The 24576-nt window shown below is 51.4% G+C and overlaps 1 protein-coding gene across 3 annotated transcripts; it reads left to right on the forward strand.

Annotated features, from left to right (window-relative positions):
- The first annotated feature begins 393 nt into the window (after nucleotides 1-393).
- kif21a (kinesin family member 21A) lies at nucleotides 394-22559 on the forward strand. 3 transcript variants are annotated; one of them, XM_029154602.3, is made up of 35 exons: nucleotides 394-836; nucleotides 7408-7630; nucleotides 8709-8891; nucleotides 9027-9167; nucleotides 9244-9375; nucleotides 9499-9669; nucleotides 9821-9936; nucleotides 10052-10247; nucleotides 10324-10513; nucleotides 10582-10648; nucleotides 10759-10962; nucleotides 11203-11265; nucleotides 12139-12226; nucleotides 12316-12430; nucleotides 12650-12838; nucleotides 12991-13190; nucleotides 13413-13520; nucleotides 13596-13664; nucleotides 13765-13910; nucleotides 13987-14134; nucleotides 14215-14409; nucleotides 14485-14586; nucleotides 14756-14921; nucleotides 15300-15320; nucleotides 15981-16038; nucleotides 16350-16404; nucleotides 16485-16684; nucleotides 17232-17345; nucleotides 18694-18830; nucleotides 19129-19303; nucleotides 19784-19948; nucleotides 20040-20157; nucleotides 20288-20458; nucleotides 20538-20737; nucleotides 21016-22559. In XM_029154602.3, exons 1-35 carry the CDS (start codon nucleotides 793-795, stop codon nucleotides 21104-21106), a joined length of 4761 nt encoding a protein of 1586 aa, XP_029010435.1. In that variant the 5' UTR covers nucleotides 394-792; the 3' UTR covers nucleotides 21107-22559. The 3 variants fall into 3 exon arrangements, with proteins under 3 accessions (XP_029010435.1, XP_029010436.1, XP_029010437.1); XM_029154603.3 differs by lacking the exon at nucleotides 11203-11265 and having other exon boundaries at nucleotides 395-836; XM_029154604.3 differs by lacking the exons at nucleotides 11203-11265; nucleotides 15300-15320 and having other exon boundaries at nucleotides 395-836.
- Nucleotides 22560-24576: the final 2017 nt, after the last annotated feature.

The following is a 24576-nucleotide window of genomic DNA, read 5'->3' on the forward strand; positions in this document are numbered from 1 at the left end:
ACCGTTGTAAAACAGTTTTTTTCTGTTTACTACCAATGGACAGAATTAACACTGTTCTTTCAAATATTTGAGTGTCAAACTCTAACCTGTTTTTTTACTTTATTTAAATATCAGTCAGTACATATAGTACAAAATGTTGTAGTAATTTTAGAATATTTACCTAAATGAAATCAGATTACTGGTAAATATAATCGCATTACTTCACTCGAAAGTAAACATAAGCACGTTATTATTTTACTGATTAATATCTGAAAATCAAACTTCAGAATTGATGCCTCACTCTTACATAAACGTGTACACCCTTGTTGTTATGACGTCATTTGTCATCCGTCTCCCGGGAGCGGGAGAGGGCGTGGCTTGCTGACGCATTGCGGCTCCCTCCCCTGCGCGTAAACGGAGCAGAGACACGGCGACGTGCGTGTGTATTTCTCACGCGTGTGTGCTTACGCGCACGCGCACGCGGCAGCACCAGCAGCTCAGCTCGCAGCTGCGGCAGGCAGCGTCAGTCCGCGCGTGGACTTCAGGAGGAGCGGGAGCATCCGGGACGAGCTGCGCAGAGATGCGGCGCACGTAGACGCGTCGCGCGGACCCGCAGCCTCACCTCCCGCTGGTGTCATGCTTGAAACGCTCAGACATTGTGTGTGTGTGTGTGTGTGTTATGAAATGGCGGCGCTGACGTCGAGGTGAGCAGCTCCGGTGCTCGGTCCGCGCTTGTTTGCTCGCCGTGGTCCCTGCAGCCACGCGCATCCACCGCTTCTTCTTCTTCTTCCTTCAAGCCTTGTGTGAGGCGTCATGACGACCGGGCAGGATGAGAGTTCCGTCCGCGTGGCCCTGAGGTGAGTCACTGTCCTTTTCATTCTGCGCAGCTTGTTCCGAACGGGCCGGTGCCACCTGTCAGGCAGCGCCGCGGGCCTGTGAGCACCTGCGCGCCCTCGGGCTCTAGAAAGGAGCCAATGCGCTCCACACTCGCACGCGGACCCACTTCCACTGTTCACGACGTGTTTGTGGGATCTTTGTGCTTCACTTCGCCCAGGATTTGCATTTTCCCAGAGTGCAGTGCGCGGTACCTTCATCGAATCTGGGGTGTACAGTAGAAGCATCGGTCGCGCTGCACAGGTGCGCACGCGCACGGCATCTCCCGTTCACTGGCTGCACGGAGGGGAATAATATCATGTCTGTGGGAGACAATCAGCCTGCGTGTCCATGAAGCCTGGTCCCAGAGCTCGAGCTCAAAGCCTCCCGCTGAGAGACAGCCGGTCGATGAAAGCAGCGCTTCGCTGTCAGCCGGGTTCCAGGCAGAGGTCCAGTCCAGTCTGCTGTTTACAGACGGCCCGGCTGATCAGATCCTGATCCACTCGGACCTTTAGGGATCAGAGTCCGACTCCTCCTTTGTGTTTTTGTGCTCCCCCCCCCCCCCTCCCCGCTGGTGGAGGGCTTTTACACACCGCCTTCATGCCTCCTCACGCATCCTCTGGTGCATCTTCAGCGTGTGCAGTGGCCCAGAACCTCCCGGTTCCGTTTCCCGTTTGGGAGAGTTTGTGCCTGCGTTGCTTTGGTTGTTTGACCTCATTCAGTCTGGAGGTGATGCAGCTTAGAGTAAACGCTCATGAGGCTGCGCATTCACAGGAGTTTAACAGTGGGACAGTGGCCCTGACGGATCAGGACCGGACCGTCCTGCCACAGCGGAACCGCCTCCGTTCAGAAGTGGCTCCTGAGGTCGGTGAGGTGTGATGTCACCTGCCTGGAGTCCACACACGTAAATGTGCACAGTTCACAGAACCAAACAGCTGAAGCTGCAGACTGCCCTCAGACACCAGCTGTGTGAATTCTAGATACAGAAAGCGTGGTTCTGATTTGTCCAAACCCAGTGAGGAGTGACTGTGTGGCGTCGGTCCAGCTGCACAGTGGCCCGTTTAAATGGGTGCAGTGCTGCAGCCTTCGGGCCGTGACGTCTGGCAGGCGTTTTCTCAGCCTCCGTTTGCAGCGTGGTTTTAACCGTAGCCCGTTCGCGTGTTTGAGTCGGGTGCGACGGCTCCACAGTGTGTGCAGACGACGCATGGAGCGCGATAAAGCCTGACCCGGTGCTCCAAGGCCCGACGGGTCCGGTCGGACCCCGGCCCGGGTCCCCAGCGCGGATCTGCAGCGGCTGCTGTGTCTGTGGAACCTGTGGCAGACGAGCAGGAGGTGTCAGGTGTTGTCTGTGCAGCGACGGAGCCCCGCACGTGTAGCTGCTGTGGGCCTCGCTAACTGGGCTCAGTGGTACAACTGGTGCTGTAATGTGCTGAGGCCGGTCGCAGCCTCCAGCTCCTCGTCTCAGGCTTTTCTTCAGACCTGGTGCTAAAGCTCAACGCTGTCTTTCCACTGGTTTTACACACTAGCAGCTGTGTGTGTGTGTGTGTGTGTGTGTGTGTGTGTGTGTGTGTGTGTGTGTGTGTGTGTGTGTGTGTGTGTGTGTGTGTGTGTGTGTGTGTGTGTGTGTGTGTGTATGTGTGTGTGTGTGTATGTGTGTGTGTGTGTGTGTGTGTGTGTTTCCAGGTTGGCAGAGGAGGATGTCTAGATGCGTGTCGTCGCCATGGCAACGCCATGCGAACACAAAAGCCCGTCGGGGTCTGAGGCCTCTTCAGGCCGCTGAGCCGTGGGCCTGCTGGTGGGACGGATGGTAATAACTGTGTCAGGAATGAGTTTTCAGCCTCAGCCTCGGGTTCAGGTTCAGGTTCAGCCTCAGCCTCAGCCTCGGGTTCAGGTTCAGTCGCCTCTGTGGAGTCTGGGGCGCCGAGCGTGGGCCGTTTCCTCTGCATTCCGTGTGCTCCACCTGACTGAACGGAGGAATGGAGCTTTTAGGGTCCGGCACCTGCTGAGGATGAGACATTTGAACCAGCTTCTGGCTGGGTTTGCCTGCATGTGTACGTTGCCATAGAAACTGTTGCCAGGGAACCTCCTTGCATCGTTGTGATTCTTTTACATACTGTGTATTTTAGTTTTATGCCATTTGCAGGTGGTTCTGATCTGGTCCACGTCAGCACAGCAGCAGCTTCTAGGGGTAAAGTTCTCCTGTCGCTCACTTCTGTGTCCTTTTATTCTGGTTCTGATCCGTGATCCGAGCCTCTTTCAAACATTTTACAAGCTGAATAAATACAGCCTGTAATCGCGTTGACCCGATGTGGACCCGCCTCCATGTCAGTCGCTCGGCTCTGACCCAGATACGTTCCCAGTCTTTAGCCCTCCTGACCTCTTTCTAGACAGAAGCCTGGTCCGTTCCACGACGCCAGCGGCCGTAGGCTCCACTTAAACCCGACTCCCCCCTAAAATAGCGGCCGCGGCGGTGCAGCAGGACCCGGGTTATCTTTATCACGACCTCTGAGGACTCAGCACATTCCGCCAGACGCGTCTGCAGACACTCGGAGGCCTGAAGCCACATGTGGGCGCGTTGACCGGCACCGGGCTTCCGGTGCTGTTCTGTAGTAATTACAGAGGAGCGTCCATCGCAGCCACACCCGCGGAAGCGTGAGCTTTGTCCCTCGGCCTCGCTTCACGCTCCTGCCTCAGTTTGCATCTGTGGGGACCGGTCCAGTTAAATGTGGGGCTGCTGCTGCCACAAATAGGGATGTGGCTGTAATTCAACAGCAGAACAAGTAGGACAGAAACCAGTAGCTGTTCTCGCTGCCAGGACGGGTTCTGCTCCTCGACTCACCATCAAACAAACACGCGTCACCGTTCTGATTTTAGCTGCATCCCAGTTTATTAAAGTTGCATGATCGACCCACTGGATGTGCTATAATTAATGTTCTGGGCTAATGTAGCATCTCAGCTGGAGCGTCTGCTGTTTAATGGTACTGTTTCCTCACGGATCCTCTGAGATGCAGCTCCTGCTGCTTTCTAGTTTCACATCATTCTTATGCTTTGTTTTAGACCTGACTGTCCCTGAATGCATCGCACCTAATACAGCACAGGACCCATTAACACTCCTGACACGGGGTTAGATCTGACAGGGTGGATGCATTTCAGCCCAAAGCTGCTGTTGACTAAGCTTCAACAGCAGCAGACATTAGACGACTTTCTTCAGGTCCAGGGTTTGGACCTGGTGGGTCAGTGATGTCATCAGACGTGGATGGAGCCCCTGCAGCTTCACCCCCTGAGCTGTTGGTTATTGTGTTGCAGCTGGGAGCCTTTACAGGTTCAGTGTTGATTGGCCTCCTGCTGCTCAAAGCATCTGACAGAGGAGGAAATGAAGCCTCGCTCGGCTCCGGGTGTGTTTATTCAAGCTATTGTCTGCTGTCTGGCTGCATCTGGTGACGTGGCACGCACGCACGCACTTGAAGCTGCTGTTTGATCCCTCTCTGTAATGAACATCTGGCTGCGGCTGATGTTTTTACTTGCGGGGACGTTTGCCACCATTGGAGCAGCTCTAGGTTTGAGGCCTCTAAAGGGTCAGGTTTAGTGCTAATGCTGGCGAGCTGCCGTTATCAGACACTCGGCCTTAGTGCCAGGCCAGTTTTATACAGCGTCGACTCATTCGTTCAGCCAGATGAGCCACATTTAATTCAACGCCTCTGGTTTAACGCTGCCGTGTGTGTTTCCACTCCTGAAAAGGAGGCATCCCCCCCACCACAAATAAAGCTCGTCCACCGGTTCGGGATGCGAGGAGTCAAAACTCTGACGTTTTAGCCGCTAGCGCCTAAATCTGTGTCATGAGGGGAGGGAGCGGTGCGTGTTGGGTCCTGACCCTGTTCTGCCGGCCGGGTTTTCCAGATGGTCCGTCCCCTCATGGCTCTGGTCTGCTCCCTGACCTCTGACCTGCAGGAAGCAGTAAAGCCGTTAACAGCAGGCCTCGCTTGTTTTTAAAAGCGTGTTTTCCAAAAGCTGCAGGATCAGTGGGGAACACGATGCAGTGACAGGGCAGGGCCTTGAAATGACAGAGGCCCGGTTCTGATGTTTGTGTTGATAGAACTTCACTCTTCCTGTGATTCAGGCTTAATCTGATGCACGCTGGGTAATGAATAAATCAGCTCGGCTCCATCACTGGAGCTCTTCTCACTCTGTCCAGTGTACAGGAGCTTCGGTCCGTCTGAGCTTTAGAATGTTCTATGGTCATGCTGGTGCTGGTTCAGTCACGCGAGTCAAGCTCGCTGTGGATCTCCTCCACAGGATGCTGAGCGAGCCGCTCTGTCTGACGCCCTCCTCGTGGCATCCCGTCATGGCCAGACCGGCATTATGTCCCCGCTGAGAAGGGATTATGACTTTAATTCTGCTTGCATTACCGGTCGCCATGGCAACCCCATCCTTCCTGTCACGCACGGTGCAGGCACAGCGACTGCAGCCTGGCGGTTCCTCAAAGCAGACGCGGCCTCGCCTCTTTGTCTGCTGCTGTGGGTGGTCCTGTCTGGCTGAATGGGCAGAACGTGAAACCACATCCACAGGGTTCTGTAACTCAGACCTGCTGCAGACGCTCCAGAAGCACCTCCTCAAAGAAAAGCAGCAGAAGCTGAGTCTGTTCACAGGTTTTTGCTGAGGCTTATTTGAAGCAGAGCTGATCTGTTACCACACGCAGCCACAGCACTCATTGTTTCAGAGGGGTTGACGGGAAGCTCCGCGCAGACAAAAGCTAAACCGTCTTGTCATTTGCAGCCTGACTGGTTCTGACGTGAGAGCTGTTAATGATTTCCCAGGTGAAGCCTCGGAGCAGATCACCTGCACCTTTGAACTGCGCCGCACAGAGGCCCGCGGTGACTGGAGAGCTGCCAAGACTGTGACAAGGACGCACAAACACTTTCTCTCGCTCTCCTCCTCTCTTTCTTTTGCAGGTTTAATTGTAGAGGACGGTGGGACGTTTTGTCGGCGTTTGCAGCTGCAGCGCTCAGAGATTTCCTCTCTGGTCTGTCGCAGCCGCAGCCGCAGCCGCTGGAGCTCAGCATCATGTGGATGTGACTGTTACCGAATCTCTCTTTGCAAACGTTTATTGTTTAAACTGCAACAAGCACCGATGACCTACACTCTGTGGTGTCCCTGAACACCTCACAGGTCAGGTTTGTGCGGCTCTACAAGAGGTTTTAGGGCGTCTAGCAGCTATTTCAGTGAGTGATTTCAGTCACATGCAGAGGGCGTAGTGATTTATTGATGGGTGTGAGGAGGCGCTGACGGGCTGGGCCGCATGCGTGGGGAAGTGGGAGCAGGTTTGGGCGTGTTCCACAGCTGAGGAGCAGCAGCTCAGCAATAAAACAAAATGCTGCCGCTCATTTCAATGAAAAGCAACCCACAAACAGGAGCCTACGAGGCGTCAGCGTCTGATGCTGGTTTTCTGTTTGCAACTTTAATTATTACAATAATTTGGTACAGTACAAATGTGAGGAAATGGTGAAAACAGTGTTTTTACATTTAGACGGACATTGACCGGACCGGCAACATCCTGACATGTGACCCCAATGTGACCTTTGACCTTTGAGGCTCAAAATCCAAAGACACTAAAATAGAGAGGAGACCACAGCTGTTTGTGATGCAGCGTGTTTCCAAATGATCCTTCTCATTCAATGAGTGCTCAGTTTAAACCTCTGGCAGATGGAAATCAAACTGTGGCCACTCCACGTCTGTGCGTTCGTTGTTATCTGATTAAAGGAGGGCTTCGTGTGATTCTGACGGCTTAGACAAGCTGCTGGTTACTGGTGGATGTGTGAAGTGGGCGACCGTGGCCGCTGCTTGGCGTTCAGCTCTAACCCGCTCATGTCTGATCCCTTCAACGTGACCGCAGACATCAACTGTGTGGAACCGGATCCCATGGAAGCGTCTGTTTGAACAGCGAGTGTCCTCCCGGTGGGACGTTTCTGGGGGAGAGTTAAAACAGACAGGATTACACACCCAATTAGTGAGTTAAGTGGTGTGAGACTGAGGCTCCCTGCGCTTCTTGGGGGGATTAGATTCATGGAGCCTGCTGGTCACAAATGCTGAAGCTGACGTGGAGCTAATTGATTTGCTGATTGGGTGCATTGTGGTGCAGCAGACAATGGAGCGCCGGCTCTGCAGACTGAGGACTGAGCAGATTTGTTCCGTTGTGTGCCTTCGCTGTGTATCACACGTGGAGCAGCTGCTCTGCCTCCGTTTACAGTTACGACTTTCTGCTTCGGGCCGTTTTGGCGTGTCGTGACCTCCAGGCAGGACATCACCTCGCCTCCGTGCGTCGGGTCCGCGCCGGGCTCCAGTGTCGCAGATGGACACAATGGGCCTCACTGTCCTCGGCCGCGGGCACAATGAGGCCCTTTGTCCAGAGCCTGGCACCTCCAGCGCCGGGCGCCGGCTTCCAGGCCTGTGTAAGAGGGGTTTGTTTAACGCCATGGCGTGATTCTGATTCCTGAAGGTGAACCATCGCTAACACCGCGTACGGAAGCTCTCTGACTCGGTGCTTCCTGTCTCCTGCAGGATCCGCCCTCAGCTGGCCCGGGAGAAGATCGAAGGATGCCACATCTGTACGTACGTGATGCCCGGGGAGCCGCAGGTGATCCTGGGGAAGGACAAGGCCTTCACCTACGACTACGTGTTCGACATGGACTCGCAGCAGGACGCCATCTACTCCACCTGCACGGAGAAGCTGATAGACGGGTGCTTCGAGGGCTACAATGCCACCGTGTTTGCTTACGGACAGGCAAGTTCTGGATCTGAACCCTGAGCTACAGGCAGGAGGCGTCTCGTCATAACATTTATATCAGTATGTTACAGGAGGAAGCAGAATCCTCAAAACCTTTGATATGAACCAAAAGGAACCAAACGTTACAAGGAGGAAACCAAGTTTAAGTCATTGCCATCCATCACATTTGTTTTACAAAATAAATAATAATCCAGCATTACTGTAAATGAAAAGTAATAATTAAGGTTGGCTATGAAGCTCATAGCTCATGTTTATGTTCTCAGGGTGGTTCCTCCCCCATCATCAGCCCAGTCTCCAGGTTTTCCCACCAGTTTTGTTTGTTCATTCTCTATATTTGTGGCCTCCTAATCCCATTCCTCTGCTCGCACACTGAGCTGTGTTTGTGGTTACTGCAGAACATACAAATCCCCGTGAAGTGAGCGTTCACAAGTACCAGCAAACACCTGGGTGAAATAAAAGGCTGCTACCTCCCTTCAGTCCAGTAACTCTGTAAATCATATTAGCACAATGGATTCATGCATTTGTTTGAATTTTAGAATGTTTTGCAGTTAAAATCAGAACCAGAAATCAGACCCTTTGGTCTGATTTTCGGTAAATCAGGTAGATTTAGCTTTGAGTGATCATCAGTAGCGCTGGGTAACAATATGCTGGTTTCCATCACCTCTTTCATCACTGAGTTCAGCACCAGGAAGTAACCAACGCCTCCCCCATCACCTGACCCACCATCTAGGTTGTCACGGCAACAGAGATCCTGCTGCACAGCGCTTACAGGATTAAAAGTGAAGCAAAGTGCACACACACCTTTTGACCGATGATGATCTTTATTTCATCATCAACCTGGTTTATTTCTGAAAGCCCAGAGCTCAGACATCGGTTGGTTTGACCTGGATGAGCAGAATCTAATCTGGATTTATTCTGACCCACTGGGCTACATCACAAGAACAGCTGGGTTACAGATGCAAACACAAGACGAAGGCAACTCTGATAATGTTCTGAGCTTCGTATCTGACCCATGTTCCACATCCACCTCCGCTGCAGCTGTTTATACTGTGTGGTTGTTGTTGTGGTGGTGCAGACCGGTTCAGGGAAGACCTACACCATGGGGACGGGCTTTGACGTCAACATTGTGGACGAGGAGCTGGGCATCATCCCCCGAGCCGTCCACCACCTCTTCAAGGGCATCGAGGAGCGTCGTCAGGCCGCTCAGGAGCAGGGCCGGCCCGTTCCCGAGTTCAAGATCAACGCCCAGTTCCTGGAGGTATGTGCTTCATTAGCAACAAAGCAGCTGAATCAGAATAATGTGGCAGGCCGTGGGTCAGGCTTTACTGACACAGCTCTGTGTGTGGGATTATCATCAGTCAGTGCCTGGAATCTTGTGTGATTTCCTCCTCAGCTTTATAATGAGGAGGTTCTGGACTTGTTTGACTCAGCACGCGACATGAAGCAGAAATCTCACATCAAGATCCACGAGGACGCCAGCGGAGGCATCTACACCGTGGGCGTGACCACACGCACCGTGTCCTCTGAGGCCGAGGTGAGGTCCCAGCGTCGGGACGCTTGACGCCGGCCTCTGCTGCTGTCGTCTGACCCAAAGCCTTTCTCTTCCTTAGATGATGCAGTGCCTGAAGCTCGGCGCTCTGTCCCGCACCACGGCCAGTACCCAGATGAACGTCCAGAGCTCGCGATCCCACGCCATCTTCACCATCCACCTGTGCCAAGTCCGCGTTTGTGCCTCTGACAATGTGAGTGCAGGTCCAGGGGACGTTGTGCTGTACGGACGGGTCAGAAACCATGAGGAGTGAATCTAAGAGCAGCAGTTTTCATGATGAAGATAAATATACAATCTGTGTCTCACTGTTGTTCAGCAAGACAATGAGCCCGATAACGAAGTCTCCAACGGAAACTCGGAGATGGACGAGTACGAGACGCTGACGGCAAAGTTTCACTTCGTGGACCTGGCCGGTTCTGAGAGGCTGAAGAGAACCGGAGCGACAGGCGACCGAGCCAAAGAGGGCATCTCCATCAACTGTGGACTGGTGAGCTGCTGCTGCTCCTCCTCTGGTGTTAGAGCTGTGCTGCCACCTAGTGGACGGCCTTCGTACCTTCATGAGTTGCAGTATAAATCATACATGATGCTTAGCGGTACTGATGAGTCTTTGCTTATTTTACCCATCTTTGGCGCTGCAGCTCGCCCTGGGGAATGTAATCAGCGCCTTGGGGGACCGGAGCAAGCGGGCCTCACACGTGCCTTACAGAGACTCCAAACTGACCCGACTTCTACAGGACTCGTTAGGAGGAAACAGGTCGGTGGGCGACTGTAACGGCCAGGCCGCTCGTTAGAGTAGTAATACGATGAGGACTCAGCCAAGACATGATGTCCGTTAGTTCCAATAAGCATCTGTCCCTTTGGTGTCTCAGCCAAACAGTGATGATTGCCTGCATCAGCCCTTCTGACCGTGACTTCATGGAGACGCTGAACACGTTGAAGTACGCCAACCGAGCCCGGAACATCAAGAACAAGGTGATGGTGAACCAGGACAAGGCCAGCCAGCAGATCAGCGCGCTCAGAACCGAAATCGCCCGGCTGCAGATGGAGCTGATGGAGTACAAGACGGTGAGGAGCCGCGAGAAAGCCGGGCCTCGCGCCCAGGACCCGCACCCTGGCTCAATTCACTCTGATGCCTCTGCAGGGCAAGCGCATGGCGGGCGAGGACGGCGTGGAGAGCTTCAGCGACATGTTCCATGAGAACTCCATGCTGCAGACGGAGAACAGCAACCTGCGGGTGAGGGTGAAGGCCATGCAGGAGACCATCGACGGCCAGCGCGCGCGGCTCACGCAGCTGCTCAGCGACCAGGCCAACCAGGCGCTGGCCCGAGCAGGTACACGGCGAGACTGCCCGCGTAGGCGGAGTCCTGACTCCATCAGCTGACGTGTGCTCCTGTCACAGGTGAAGGAGGGACGGAGGAAATCGGAAACATGATCCAGGGCTACATCAAAGAGATCGAAGACCTCAGGTGAGCGTGGCTGCTCCTCACGTCTCCTACACAGAAGCCACACATTTGTGCCTGCGACCAGCTGTTGCGTCCTGGGTCTGACCCGTCTGCTCATGGTCGTTGTTCCTCAGAGCCAAACTCCTGGAGAGCGAAGCTGTCAACGAGAACCTGAGGAAGAATCTGTCTCGCGCCTCCAACCGCCAGTCGTTCTACGGAGCCCCCGGCTCCTTCTCGTCAACCATGCTCGCCCCCGAGAAGGAGACGTCCGACATCATCGAGCTCGCCAAGAAAGACCTGGAGAAACTGAAGAAGAGGGAGAAGAAGAAGAAGAAGAGGTAATGAGGGTTTCACTTCTAAGGGCTGGACACAGTTTGCATTATTTTAGGTTGTTTAATAGAAACATGGCTTCATTTGCCAGATACAACAATAAATAACAATAAATAGTGGAGTGTAATGAACTCCGACGGGAAATGAAAGCTGGGCTCGTCAGTGCAGGAGTTTCCTCTGACCACTCTTCCTTCCTTCGTTCATCTCTCGCTTCCTCCTCTCGTTTGACTCTTCATTCCTCCCTGAAGACTCCAGCAGCTGTTAGAGGAGAGACAGGGGGAGGAGGTGGTGGAAGAGGTGGAGGACTCCAGGTTTGTCACGGCTTCCACCCTCCTGCTTCGCTTCCTCTGATTCATTTCATTTGCCTCCTTTTATTCAGTTGGTCCCCGAGCTGAGCTAAACCCGTTAATAAACGCTGCACACGGACCCGTCACCCTTCATCTTCCCTCTGTCTTTGTTTTGACTGCTCACTTTGTCATCAGTCTTAATAAAAAGTCTGGGACTAGTTCAGGTCTTTAATTAAAACAAACTAGAGATTAAAGTATTTTTGCTTTCAGGTTAATGCCGTTGAAGGTGTGAAATGATGCTTTTGGTTTGTTTTGCACAAATGTTTTCGATTGGATTTTGGTTCTTAAAGGTCAAAATCTCTGTGGCCTCAAATCGTCCCTTCCTTCACACGGGAAATGATTGGATTGTTGTGTTAAGGGTCCTGTCAGTGAACAGGAGGTGAGAGAATTGGAGTGAGTGAAGTGATGAAGCTGTGATCAGAGTCCAAACATCTGGGTTCATTCTGTACAGTAGTTCTAGTTCCTTAGAGTTAATCTTTCTGGGTTTTTTTTACCACATTCAGCTGATTTTGTGTGAAAGCTTCCAGACCCTATGTTTGGATAAAGCATTTATCCAACAGACTTGCTAATTTTATTTTCCTCCTCATGCACTTTTGCTGACATTGTTCTGACTCTGCTGAGACGCTCTATGTTTTTATCAAATTCTCTCATGATAAATGAACCTAAGTGCTTTGACGGGATCAAGTTAATCCCTAAGAGTTTTTGTTACACACTTAAGTTCATTAACAGCGTATTAGTCCCTTGTTGCTTTAACTAAACTCATGTTCACTGGACACACAGGCTTAATGCTTATCACGTGTGAATGTGTGTTAAATCTACAACATTTGCACGTTTCAGCGCCAACAAGGAGGAAGTTCCTGACAACGAGCAGGAGAAGGGCTCCGAGAAGGAGGCGACAGAGCGAAGTAACGAGGACACAGAGATGGTATCAGCTGTTTCCTCTTGACTCTGGTTCAGTGTCAGCACACTGACGGTGTTTGGGTTTCCCACGTTTTGACTTACTGTATGTTGCAGGATGTTCAGGAGGGAAGCGACCACGAGGAAGGTGAAGAGGAGGACGAGGAGGAGGAAGAGGAAATGGATGTGGAAGAGAGTTCAGAGGATTCCGACTCTGAGTCGGATGAAAAAGGTATCAGGTGTCTGTTAAAATAAGTGAGGGTAATGAATTCTGCCTGTTTCACCATTGTTTGCATTATGTGCTATATTCAACATGTCCACTAGGGGGAGCTGCAGCCACTCAGACCTTTTATGCATAAAAACTGTCTTCTGCCTTTGTCTCCTAGATGGAAAATTAAGATGTGAGCATTGTTTTTGCATAGCGTTAAATGGGATGACCTGTGTGTCATAGAGAACTACCAGGCTGATCTGGCCAACATCACCTGTGAGATCGCCATCAAGCAGAAGCTAATCGATGAGCTGGAGAACAGCCAGCGGCGCCTGCACACGCTCAAGCAGCAGTACGAGCAGAAGCTGATGATGCTGCAGTGCAAGATCAGAGACACGCAGCTGGAGCGGGACCGCGTCCTCCAGAACATGAGTGAGCTCAGCGTTCACATGTGCTTATGTGCACAACCTTTGTGTTACTGTTGTGAATGGAGCAAAGCTTGGTCCTTTCACACGACTGCAGCAGATAAAATAAGTTTGTATGTGCAGTCACTGCCTCTGAAACACTCATCTGTTTAAACTCAGGCTCAGTAGAAAGCGGCACAGAGGACAAAGCTCGTAAAATCAAGGCAGAATACGAAAAGAAGCTGAGCGTCATGAACAAGGAGCTGCAGAAGCTCCAGTCGGCCCAGAAGGAGCACGCGCGTCTGCTCAAGAACCAGTCGCAGTACGAGAAACAGCTGAAGAAGCTTCAGATGGATGTGGCAGAAATGAAGAAGACCAAGGTACGGACGTTCACCCAGCGCCTCCACGCTGCTAACACACATTTCTGCTGCTTCCTGGTGTTAATGTTTAAAAAAAACAGCAAAGTTCAGTACTTGAAATGAGAGAAATACAAATAAATACAAATACAGACTTTAAAAGTCGGAGTCGTTGGTAGATTTGACCTGCAGGACTGAGGGTGGTTTACATTATCGCCACACTCAGACTCTGTCTCTCTGCTGCAGGTTCGTCTCATGAAGCAGATGAAGGAGCAGCAGGAGAAGAACCGGATGAACGAGTCTCGCAGAAACAGGGAAATTGCTTCCTTGAAGAAAGACCAGCGGAAGCAGGAGGTCGGTGACGGGATGCGATGCCTTTATCCAGCAGGCACTTTGACTAAACACTTATAACTGTTTGTTGTTTCTTAGCATCAGCTGAAGTTACTGGAGGCGCAGAAGAGACAGCAGGAGCTGATTCTGAGGAGAAAGACTGAGGAGGCGAGTGACTTATGCTCTTCTACTGAATCACAGGAGGAATTTGCTTTAGTGACTAAAGTCTGAAAACAGAGCACACTTTTCCGTTCATGACGGTTCCCAGGTGACGGCGCTGAGGAGGCAGGTCAGGCCCACCTCAGGTAAGGTCGTCAGGAAGGTCAACCTCCCAGAACCGGTCCTGGACTCTCCTCACAGACCCCCGTCTGGACGCATGTACCCGTCCAGCAGCGCCGCGCCCAACGGGTCCCGGTGAGTCCGAGCAGAACATCATTTGACTGATGATTAAACACCTGCAGCATCAGCAACCGAGGTCCGTTCCGTACAGGTCCTCCTACAGGCATCGTACAGCTGGCGTCTACTCCACCAGAGTGGCTCGCAACAAGTGGCAGTCCCTGGAGCGGCGCATCTCTGACGTCATCATGCAGAGGATGACCATCTCCAACATGGAGGCCGACATGAACCGGCTCCTGAAGGTGCAGCGCGGAGCACAGAACACGGAGCACGGAAGAGGCTGCGCTGCTTCAACACTCGGCTCACGTTTGTACGTTCACAGCAACGGGAGGAGCTGACGAGGCGCAAAGAGAAGGTGATCAGGAAGCGCGAGCGTCTGTCCAGAGAGGGGCCTGAGGCGGAGAAGGCCGTGGCGCCGCTCAGCGAGGAGGTGGACGCGCTGACGGCCAACATCGACTACATCAACGACAGCATCGCCGACTGCCAGGCCAACATCATGCAGATGGAGGAGGCCAAGGTGAGAGCTGACGCGTCCAGCGAGAGGCCGTCAGCAGCAGCAGGTCCGTAGCATCACCAGCTCTGTGTTCTGCAGGAGGACGGCGACGCGGTGGATGTCTCGGCTGTGATCGGGTCCTGCACCCTGGCCGAAGCCCGTTTCCTGCTCGATCACTTCATGTCCATGGCCATAAACAAGGTACCGGCATAAGGCGGCTCAGTGGGTCGGATCCAGTCCGTACGCATCCGTGTGTGAAGGAAACTGGTCCAGTTCTGATGCAGTGTACTGCAGTTCTGCAGATGTTCTGACCCAGTCCAACCACCACAGAGTGGGCCTTGAACAGATGTTGGTTCCGTCCTGTTGTCAGGGTCTGCAGGCCGCTCAGAGGGAGTCGCAGGTCAAGGTGATGGAGGGCCGACTGAAGCAGACGGAGATCACCAGCGCCACCCAGAACCAGCTGCTGTTTCACATGCTGAAGGAGAAGGCTGAGTTCAACCCGGAGCTGGACGCGCTGCTGGGCAACGCTCTGCAAGGTAACTGAAGCTAGACAAGGAGACCGGCTTTGACCCGGTCCACCTCACGGAAGCTCACAGGTCCTTCCTGAGTGGGACCTGTGTGACTGTGATGTGGACCGGGTCACTGGATGCATGACTGGGCCCATGGAGACGCTCCTGCCTGTTGCCTCCTGCTGAATAGAAGCTCATTTATTGATTTGTGACATTTGGCCGAAGCTTCCAAACACTGGATCTCTAGCGGCCTCTGTTCCGTAGGAGGCGCCTACAGTCGCTGCACTTCATTTCCTTTGGTTGTTTTTGTTTATTATTCTTTCTGGATTTGGTGGGGACTGTTTTGGATTTGTGCATTGCTTCTTTCTGTTCCCCCACATTTCTTTTTCTTTTATGTTTTTACAGAACTAGGTAACATCTCGGCAGGTAAGCCCCTCTTATGTGTTCCGAGCGCATGGTTCCCTCCCTCTGCACTTTAACTAACTAGACGTAACCTGAACAGGTGCATGAGGTGCAATGCAACCAGGCTTTCTGCGCCATCTGTCTGCTGACCTCTCCTCTCCCCTCATCTGAAGACTCCTCCCAGCTCACCGTGGGCTACAGCCTCCATGCTTTAGCTCCCTGCTAACTCCAGACCTCCCACAGGAGCTGTGCTACATGGAGGTCTGAGCTCTTTGCACCCTGTAGGTCAGAAGCAGCGGACCCCTCCTCCTACTCTTCCTCCTCCTCCTCCTCCTCCTGTGTCACATCTGGCCTCTTAGCTTCACCTCAACCTGCCCATACCTCTCCCACCTGACTGCTGTCTGACCTCTGACCTCTCATCTGAGCCCACTGGTCTCAGGGAGAACCCGGTTTCTGTTTGTCAATAAAACAGCATGGCGCTGTGCTGACACCCCCTCATCAGCTTCCCTCATATGTTCGACATCCGTGTTCTACAGCTCTTCAATTAAATGGAGAAAGTCTGTAAAATGATGAAAGGTGTTTGTTTTAGGATCAGTTTCAGAAAGTCATTAACAGCCATGTCATCGCCATAGCAACGTGGGATTTATCAGGAAGCTGATGTTGTTCATCGATTTCATTTGACAGAAAATGGAGACGACAGCAGCAGCGACGAGTCGGCCCAGAGTCCTTCAGCAGAGGGGAAGTAAGTGAAGCATTGAGGACACAAACCCCAAACATGTTCATGACGTACTTCACCTCAGACGCCTTTACTTCCTGTTACTTGATTTCTTTACGGCCTGTGCAGTACAAGAACCTTTTAACCGAACCTATAGTTTGAAATTTGGATTTTGTTTGTTTGAATTATCCTGATTTAATGAAGTTGCAGACAAACCCGTGCTTTTATTTTGTAAATATTTGTACTTGAATACGTTTGCACACCTGGTACCACATGGTGTTTGTCTGTGCGTGTGTGGTTGTTGACGCACACATTTAAGCCTCATTTCTCTCTTCCAGCACTTTAGCATCTGACCTGATGAAAGTCTGTGGCGAGACTAGGACCAGGAGCAAGGTGAGCCCAGCTTGGATGTGGATGCGCGGCTGCGGTGTTGGTGTTCGGCCTCTGACCTGACGTGTGCGTCTGCTCCACAGGCGCGCAGGAGGACGACCACGCAGATGGAGCTGCTGTACGCAAACAGCGACTCCGCCGCTGACGTGCCCACTGCAGACTTCAGCCCCATGCTGCCGCTGGCTGAAACACCAGATGGGGGAGGAGACTTGGACTCGTCCGGCTCGTCAGTCAGAGACTACACAGCTCTGTCCCCCGGCTTTTCCTCTAAAACAGGCAGCATGTAAGTCCGGGCCTGGCTCTCTTTGCTCACGCATTAATTGCTACTTTCTTCCCCACTGCATGTGACTAGATGTGGCTGCTTCACCCTCGGCTTCACTGACTCGTGCTCATGTAATTTCTGTGCTTCCACACCAAATGTCTGTGCTGTCCCCTCCTCCGCCTGATGAGGCCTTCAAGGTAAAGCATGCAGAGATGAGCTAGTGTTAACCTTAGGATGGCTTGGTTTCTACCTGCCTTTCTGACTCCCTATCAAAAGCTTATTGCTAATGAAGAGTGCTTCAAACGAAGTGAAATTAGCTTCGGGAGGTGGCGGCACATCAGCAAGAAAGACCTTAGAGTTTTAGTGTAGCTCAGGATGTGCACAGAGCTTGGCGGAGCTCCACCACTGTTTGGGCCTTAGACCCCAGGTAACTGTTGTCTCTACTCAATGCTCATCTCCAGTTGGTGCCATTGTTTTGTGTTAGTCTCGCATCCTTCTGTTGTTTTATCATTATTTCTGTTACTGTCTTTGTGTTGTTTTGGGTAAATTGTTGAAACCGAACGCTCAGTTCTGGCTCCAGAGCTCCGTGGGGGGTGGAAAAGCGCGCTGCAGAGCCCTCGCCGCGCTCTCGCAGGAAGACGTATGACAAGGCCCAGTCAGCAAAGATCAAGGAGATCAAACAGTAAGAGCTTGTTGCTGAAACCGAGGCTGTGGAGCCCGACGTAACAAACGACTGACTCTAACTCAATAATCACCGTTCTCTGGGTTTCCGCTTTACAGAAGCATGTGGCCTCCACTAAAACCAACCTGCTCTGCATCTGGTGATAACCTCCAAGTTCCTCACTGGATCCCAGTCTTTTCTTGCCTAACTGATTTATTACTGTATCCCTCTCATTTGAGCCGTAATGGAAATAATAGTTTTTGGTTGTGACTCTGATTCAGTGTTGAACTTGCTTTCCAGCTCCTCTGCTGCTGATCTGCTCCTGAGAAAATCTCTGCCTCCTCTTTGTCTTTCTCATGAATGAGACCAAAATGGACGCGTTCGCTGTTTCAGCGGTTTTAAAATTAGACGGGAGCCATTCAAGCATTTCTGGATGTCACAGGTTCACCTCTGTGCTGTGAGCACATGATCTGTTCACACTGACCAGACGACATCCACATCATCCCGTCCTCACACACACACAATAGACACAAGGCGGTATGAGCAGCGTGGCGGTGCCTCAGGCTGATGGTGACATTTACCATTGATTGGCCCACATATCTTCGCCTCATATAAAGGACTGGACGTCCCAGCTCCTGGTTGCTTATGCCTGTCTGCATCCACACATGTTTTAGCTGCTTCACATGCTCCGTCCTGCCCGTTCCTCCCTTCTGCCTCGGTGCAGCCGACCCACACGTCTGCCAGCAGTGTGCAAACAGCCCAGCACACACTTCAATTATTGTGCAGCTTAATTGGCAGCCCCACTGTCTTCCGTCACAGACCAGTCATCAGAAACCTGAAGAGCCCCTCCTCGCTGTCTAGTCCCACAGAGTCGACAGCCTGGTTGGAGGAAGCCGCGCTGAGTAAAACTGACAGCCTCCTCCCAGAGTCGGATTAGATGTGAAGGATTAGCATCAGATTCGAGTTGTTCCACGTACTGTACGTCCTGTGAGCCTACACACGATCTACAGCATGTAGAAAGCTTGTGTTGGTTGTTTTTTAACCTTAGGATGCTGCACTCGCTCTCTGCCTCCAGGAAGGATGAACGCCTCCACCCGTCACTCACTGAGGATGTACTGGAGCACAGACCGAGGTGCATCTGAACTCCACCCTGTGACTGCAGCTGTTGACCGCTGTCTGATGGAGCTACTGACTGTCAGAACGTGTCCAGGGGATCGGGGCTCCTCTCGCTCTCCCATTAACTCTCATTCTTCTGATTCTTTCTCTGATTCGTTTGCAGCACGGTGTTAATCAGCTGGAGCGCTGCATGCTGCGCCGTTCTCATCTCAGCATTAGTGACGCTCACGTGATCCTGTTCCCGTGTTTCCAGGGGCGTCATCAACCCGGTGCCGTCCACCAAGAGCAGCCGCTCGGCGGCGCTGCAGTGCGTCCACGTGGCAGAAGGTCACAGCAAAGCAGTGCTGTGTGTCGACTGCACCGACGACCTGCTGTTCACCGGCTCCAAAGGTTCATGCGGCCTCCGTGCTCCTGCCTCCATCCACCTCCCCCCCTGCGTCTGCCCTTCTCCCTCCCTCCTCCTCCTTCTTCCTCCACCTCATCAGTCTTCCTGCTCTGTAGTTTATTACACTTTGACACGTTGCTGTGTTGTTCTGTAACAGCTAATGAAACCTGACAGGCTGTAATTAGTATTGTCATAATCACAGTATGTGGACAGACGAGGTGATGAAGTGTAATGACACTGGGCCTCGGCTACTTTCCCTCTCCCGTTTTAACGAGTGGTGATGCTTCCGCCGTGTCCCTGCAGACCGGACCTGTAAGGTGTGGAACCTGGTGACGGGTCAGGAGATAATGTCTCTGGCGGGTCACCCCAACAACGTGGTGTCTGTTCGCTACAGCTCTAGCTTGGTCTTCACCGTCTCCACGTCCTACATCAAAGTCTGGGACATTCGAGACTCGGCCAAGTGCATCCGCACGCTAACGTGAGTGTCTCAGGAGATTTAAAGGTGCCGCTCTTAGTTTTGCCATTTTTAATTAATAATTAATAATTTAATAGGCCTCAGTCAATGCAGTAGGCTTCATTCAGGCATGCGTGCGTGCGTGCGTGCGTGTGCGGTAGGCAAAGTCAATAATGTGACGGGTTCAGACTGAACTGTGAAGTTTGAGACGATGGATCATTTTTTCCTCTGGACTCTTCACACATTTTGATGCTTTATTTATAAATCTGTGAAAGTATATGTACTAGTTTAGATCATGGCACCATCTGTACATGGCTGAGTGACGCTAAAATAAGTCCTACATCTAAATTAAAGTCCATGGTGCGTGAGCTGGAGAGCTTCCTGCCAGTGGGTCAGTGCTGCATCTGCTGTGCAAATCTGTTAGGAGATTTTAAAGTAGCAGCAGAATGAATAATTTCAGGGATTTTGGCAAGTTAAACCTGCATAACCTCGACTCGACTCCAGGTCCTCGGGTCAGGTCACCGTCGGGGACGCGTGTGCATCCAACACCAACCGAACCGTCACCATCCCAGCAGGAGAGAACCAGGTCAACCAGATCGCGCTCAACCCCAATGGGACGGTTCTTTACACCGCGGCCGGAAACTCAGTCAGAGTTTGGGATCTCAGAAGGTTAATTATCTAATTAAATAGTTAAGACTATACTATGTATATTTTCAAACTTGAAAAAAATAAATCTATCCAACACTTGTTTCTTTGTCAGGTTTGCATCCACTGGAAAACTTACTGGTCACCTCGGCCCAGTTATGTGTCTGACTGTGGATCAGTCTGGAAACAACCAGGATCTGGTGATTACTGGATCCAAAGATCATTACATCAAGGTGCGTATCAGCATCAGTAGATCAAACAATGACATGGTACGAGCGTTGAATGTTGATGTGCTGCAGCGTCGTTACCGTAGCAGATGATCTTCGCTGACCTTCACCTTGTCTCTGTCTCTGCTTGTTCCAGCTGTTTGATGTGACCGAGGGCTCTTTGGGCAGCATCAGCCCTACACACAACTTTGAACCGCCACATTACGACGGCATCGAATCGCTGGTGGTGCAGGGAGACATGCTTTTCAGCGGCTCCAGAGACAACGGCGTCAAGAAATGGGATCTGGACCGCAGAGACCTGCTGCAGGTGCCAAAAGAAGCCAGAGCAAGCTTTTCACTGCGTCTTCCTGTGTTCGAACGTCGTCTTCTCTCCTTCTGTCCAACAGCAAGTCCCGAACGCCCACCGCGACTGGGTCTGCGCTCTGGGCGTCGTCCCTGGATCACCGGCCCTGCTCAGCGGCTGCAGAGGCGGCGTGCTCAAGCTGTGGCACACGGACACGCTGGGGACCCTGGGGGAGCTGAAGGGTCATGAGAGCCCCATTAACAGCATCTCAACCAACAGCAGCCATCTGTTCACCGCCTCAGAGTAAGTCTCTCGCTCACGCTCTCTGTTCTGACGTCTGCATGTTGGCTTCAGATTCACTTTGCACTGTGTGAAGGTGCAAAAATGTGAAGTTAGGATCACATGTATCAGAAAAATATGAAAAGTGACCAGAGATTAAAGCTGTGTATTTAGTAGGACAGTGAAGAGTTCATAATACTAGCTGCAGAGTTTTCTGAGACAAAATTCTATTTAATCTTGAACCAGAGATGCTAAAAGAATCCTGCGTGAGCGTCTGCACTGATCCTCCTCCTGTCTTTCAGTGATCGGACCGTGAAGATCTGGCGAGCGCGGGGAGGACTCGACTCCTCCGTGGAGGCGGTGGACAACACGGACGAGGTGGCGAGTAACTGATCGGCGACAGCGTCGGACGCTGCTCCCTGCACTTTGACCCTTGACCTCTGAAGCCCGAAGCTGACCCCTAAATCCCAGACTTCCACGCCATGAAACCTTGAGGACTGAGCCAAGAGGAAACACTGAAGTGATGCCAACTCCCAAGAGGAGCACTGTTCTTTCGGAGTTAATTACATTTACATTAACGACTTGTTGCTGTTTAAACTTTGCGCTGTACAAGATTTGTCGCGTGGTTACGTATCTGAGTGCCAGAGGCAGAAAGCAGAACCCGGCCTCAGAGCTGATGGGTTGGTAGCTGGTCTTCACAGCCCAGTTCTCTTTCCTCTGCACTTCAAACCAAACCCCTCCACTCACTTCAGATCAGCTCTAGTGTTTGTGTAGAAGATGAATCACTCTCACGCCTGTTGTTGTGCTCGTCTCTTCACTGTTTGCAGCTGTTTAAGGTCGTGGCCTCTTTTGTGCAGCCTTCGCTCTGAACTCACTTCACTGTAGGATTCACCTGGAGCGCAGGTTCAGCATTTTGGATTAATAGAGAGATGTGAGGTTGTAGATTTAGTTCCAGAGGGCTGTAGGTGAGAACCTGCTCGTTGACTCTGCCTGCAGCTACAGCACGTCTGCAGCGTGTGTGCACAGCTCATGTTTTAATTCTAACTATACCAAGGACTCAGTGTTTTCCCAACACCACCTTCTCAGTTTCTACAATTTTGTACAGATTCCCTGTTTTGTGCATTTTAAAGTTTTAGCGGCGGCGGCAGAGGCTGACGCGCTGTTTGCTCCTGTGTCTGAGCTGCGTCGTTGTACGTTCACATCTATAAAGAGTAACACGGTTAGTTGTTAGCGTGACCTCAGAGGAGGCCCTGCCCTGCGTTGACCTGTATGTAGATCACACCTTCACACTTTATGTTGCTGTCCACCTGCTGAGCTGCTGCTGCGTCCTGCGTACGAGGGCTTCTTCTTCCAGGTGAGCTCCACGTGGTGCCGCTGAAGCGTGTGTGTATTTAAATGTAACGCGTTGCTGCTTTCTGAGAGCCGACTGCTGACCCGTGTTGTGAGCCCAGGTCTGAACCTGGGACTCGCCGTCTCCCTGATGCAAGCGATCTGTCTGTCACGATTGTGTCCTGTCACTTCTGAATGTCCAGTGAAACAGCAGCCGCTGACATTATTCCAGTACATATCTAATGTATGTAATGTATTTAAACCAACTGACTGAATGTTAGTTTTGTGGGACCATGGACTTGAGCATTGTCTGACACTAGGGCTGAGGACCAGAACGGGCCTGGATGTTTTGTGGCTTCTGCTTAGTGGCCTCTGGTTAGTGACTGTAGCTCGTTATTTCCCTGACTCCGTTTTCTGCTGTCCCTGTTACACATCCTGGACGCTGCCCTCCAGAGACTCTGTAGCAATTCTAATGTCAGATGCCTGGTCAGAATAAACGCCATCTGTCAAAAACGAACCACTCTGGGCTTTTTCATTCAACCAAAAGTTTACACAAGTATTTATTTACAGTTCAGTGTGTCGTCCCTGTCTCAGTATGAGCTGTTTACATTCATACTTAACAAGCAATACTAAAACTCATAGTCTTAATTAGTCAAACCAGCTGCCTCCTTATACTATTAACCACTTATTAACTGCTCATCTTGCAGGTAAAGATACTTTTTGCAGTTTATTATTTTGAGAAGCATAAACCTGTGAACATCAGTCACAAGGTGGCAGCAGTAGAGCCTGTAGCACTGACCAGGTGAACTGCAAGTACAGCATTCTGGGCTGATTCATGTTCAGTGTCTTCCAACAACCCACATCTGAGGTGTGGTTGACTGCCCAGTAATCTACATGATGTTCATTAGAATAGTGAGAGGGTGAAGCCTTCATGGATCCATATCAGCAAGTAACACTGTGCTTATACAGTAAGATGTAGAGAATTCCTCCTTTAGCCGCCACCAAGTCACGTTCTCGCTTACACTTTGCTAAAAGGACATGATCATGAGAAGAGAGGATTCATTTCATCTACAGTAGAAGATCAGTATCTGATAAACGACTGAAGGAAAGTGGCCACAGACCACTAAGAGGCGAGAACGTTCATGCACAGACTTCGCATAGTTCACTAATGAAGCACTCAGGAGGACGGCGGCTCTGCTACAGGAGCGTCTGACAGGCAGCACCAATCACCGGTGGCCTGATGTGAATGTTAAATGCTGAGCGTGGCCGACGGCGCCTGAAAACCCTCGCAGACGTCCCAGCTCCACGTCTCCGGCCCCGACGCCCAGTGAACCCCCTCCGTGTCACGGAAGCGCTCCCGCTGCCACTCCTGCTGACTTCATCACAAACACCACACACTCGGCCGACGGCAGCGTGGAGCAGCTGCTGCAGAAGCTGCACAACTGAGCACATTGTTGCTGCGTCCCTGCTGCTCAGCGTGCGGCACATCTCTGGCCCTTGGAGGAGGCGTTTGACCTGGCTCATCATTAAATACACGTGAAGGATCCTTGTACACTGCAGTAAAATCAGAGCAGGCCATTTCTACAGGCGCCTCTGAGACTCATCGCTTTGCTTCTGCTCCGTCAGAAATTGTGCTAATCAGCACAATTATTTAATTGAAATAATGATTAAAGGCACCACTAGACATGTCTCTGGTGTGTAGATGATGTTAGAGACTTAAACTAAGTCAGGAAAACTATAAGAACACATAAAATACCTGTCAGCTAAAGCCACAACATGACAAATAAATATACGACCTATACACAATTCCACATCTCTGTACATTACACCTGACGCCGCATGTGGCAAATGAAGGGAAGCTGTGAGGAAGCAGTAATTAGGAGCAGAGAGTCACACTGACAACGGAAAATCTATTTCCTGCATGAACATATCAGCTCTGTCACTGCAGACACCGACAGGCAGAAAAACGCTTCATGTTGTTGACCGAAGCAAACCTTAGGTCATGAAAGCAGTTTCATTTAATGACTCTATGGTCACTATGTTCCAGTTAGAGATGCTCAGACTCCGCTGCTGTGTAAAGTTCTACTGGGGAAATAGAGAGGGATTGTACTGGTGTTATGACTCCCAACGCCACAGCTCTGCTGCAGTGGCTCTAGAAGCTGAGACACTGACTCGTATTTTTAAAATGGACCTCATGCTGTATGCAGACGACCATTAACTTCATCCTATCAGTCCATCCGTTTCCCTTTCAGGACGATAGTGTGACGCAGCCACAGACCAGGAGACAGACCTGAATGAAAGTCGGGTCATTTTAAGGTAATTTCTACAGCATGTTGTACAAATGTCCACGTGCTGAGTTCATGGGCAGAAGAGGGCTTAGGGGGTGTTAGCATCATTTCTGTCACAAAATGAAACTGTGGAAGCCTCATTCTGTTCCCTCATCCAAAATGTCACTCAGAGAAATGGAGGTTGGAAATGGACTGTTGTACTGTATGCAGAAGGAATGTGGATTCAGCACTGGGACAAAGTAGAAA

The sequence above is a fragment of the Betta splendens genome, chromosome 6, assembly GCF_900634795.4.
Source record: "Betta splendens chromosome 6, fBetSpl5.4, whole genome shotgun sequence".
NCBI lineage: Eukaryota > Metazoa > Chordata > Actinopteri > Anabantiformes > Osphronemidae > Betta > Betta splendens.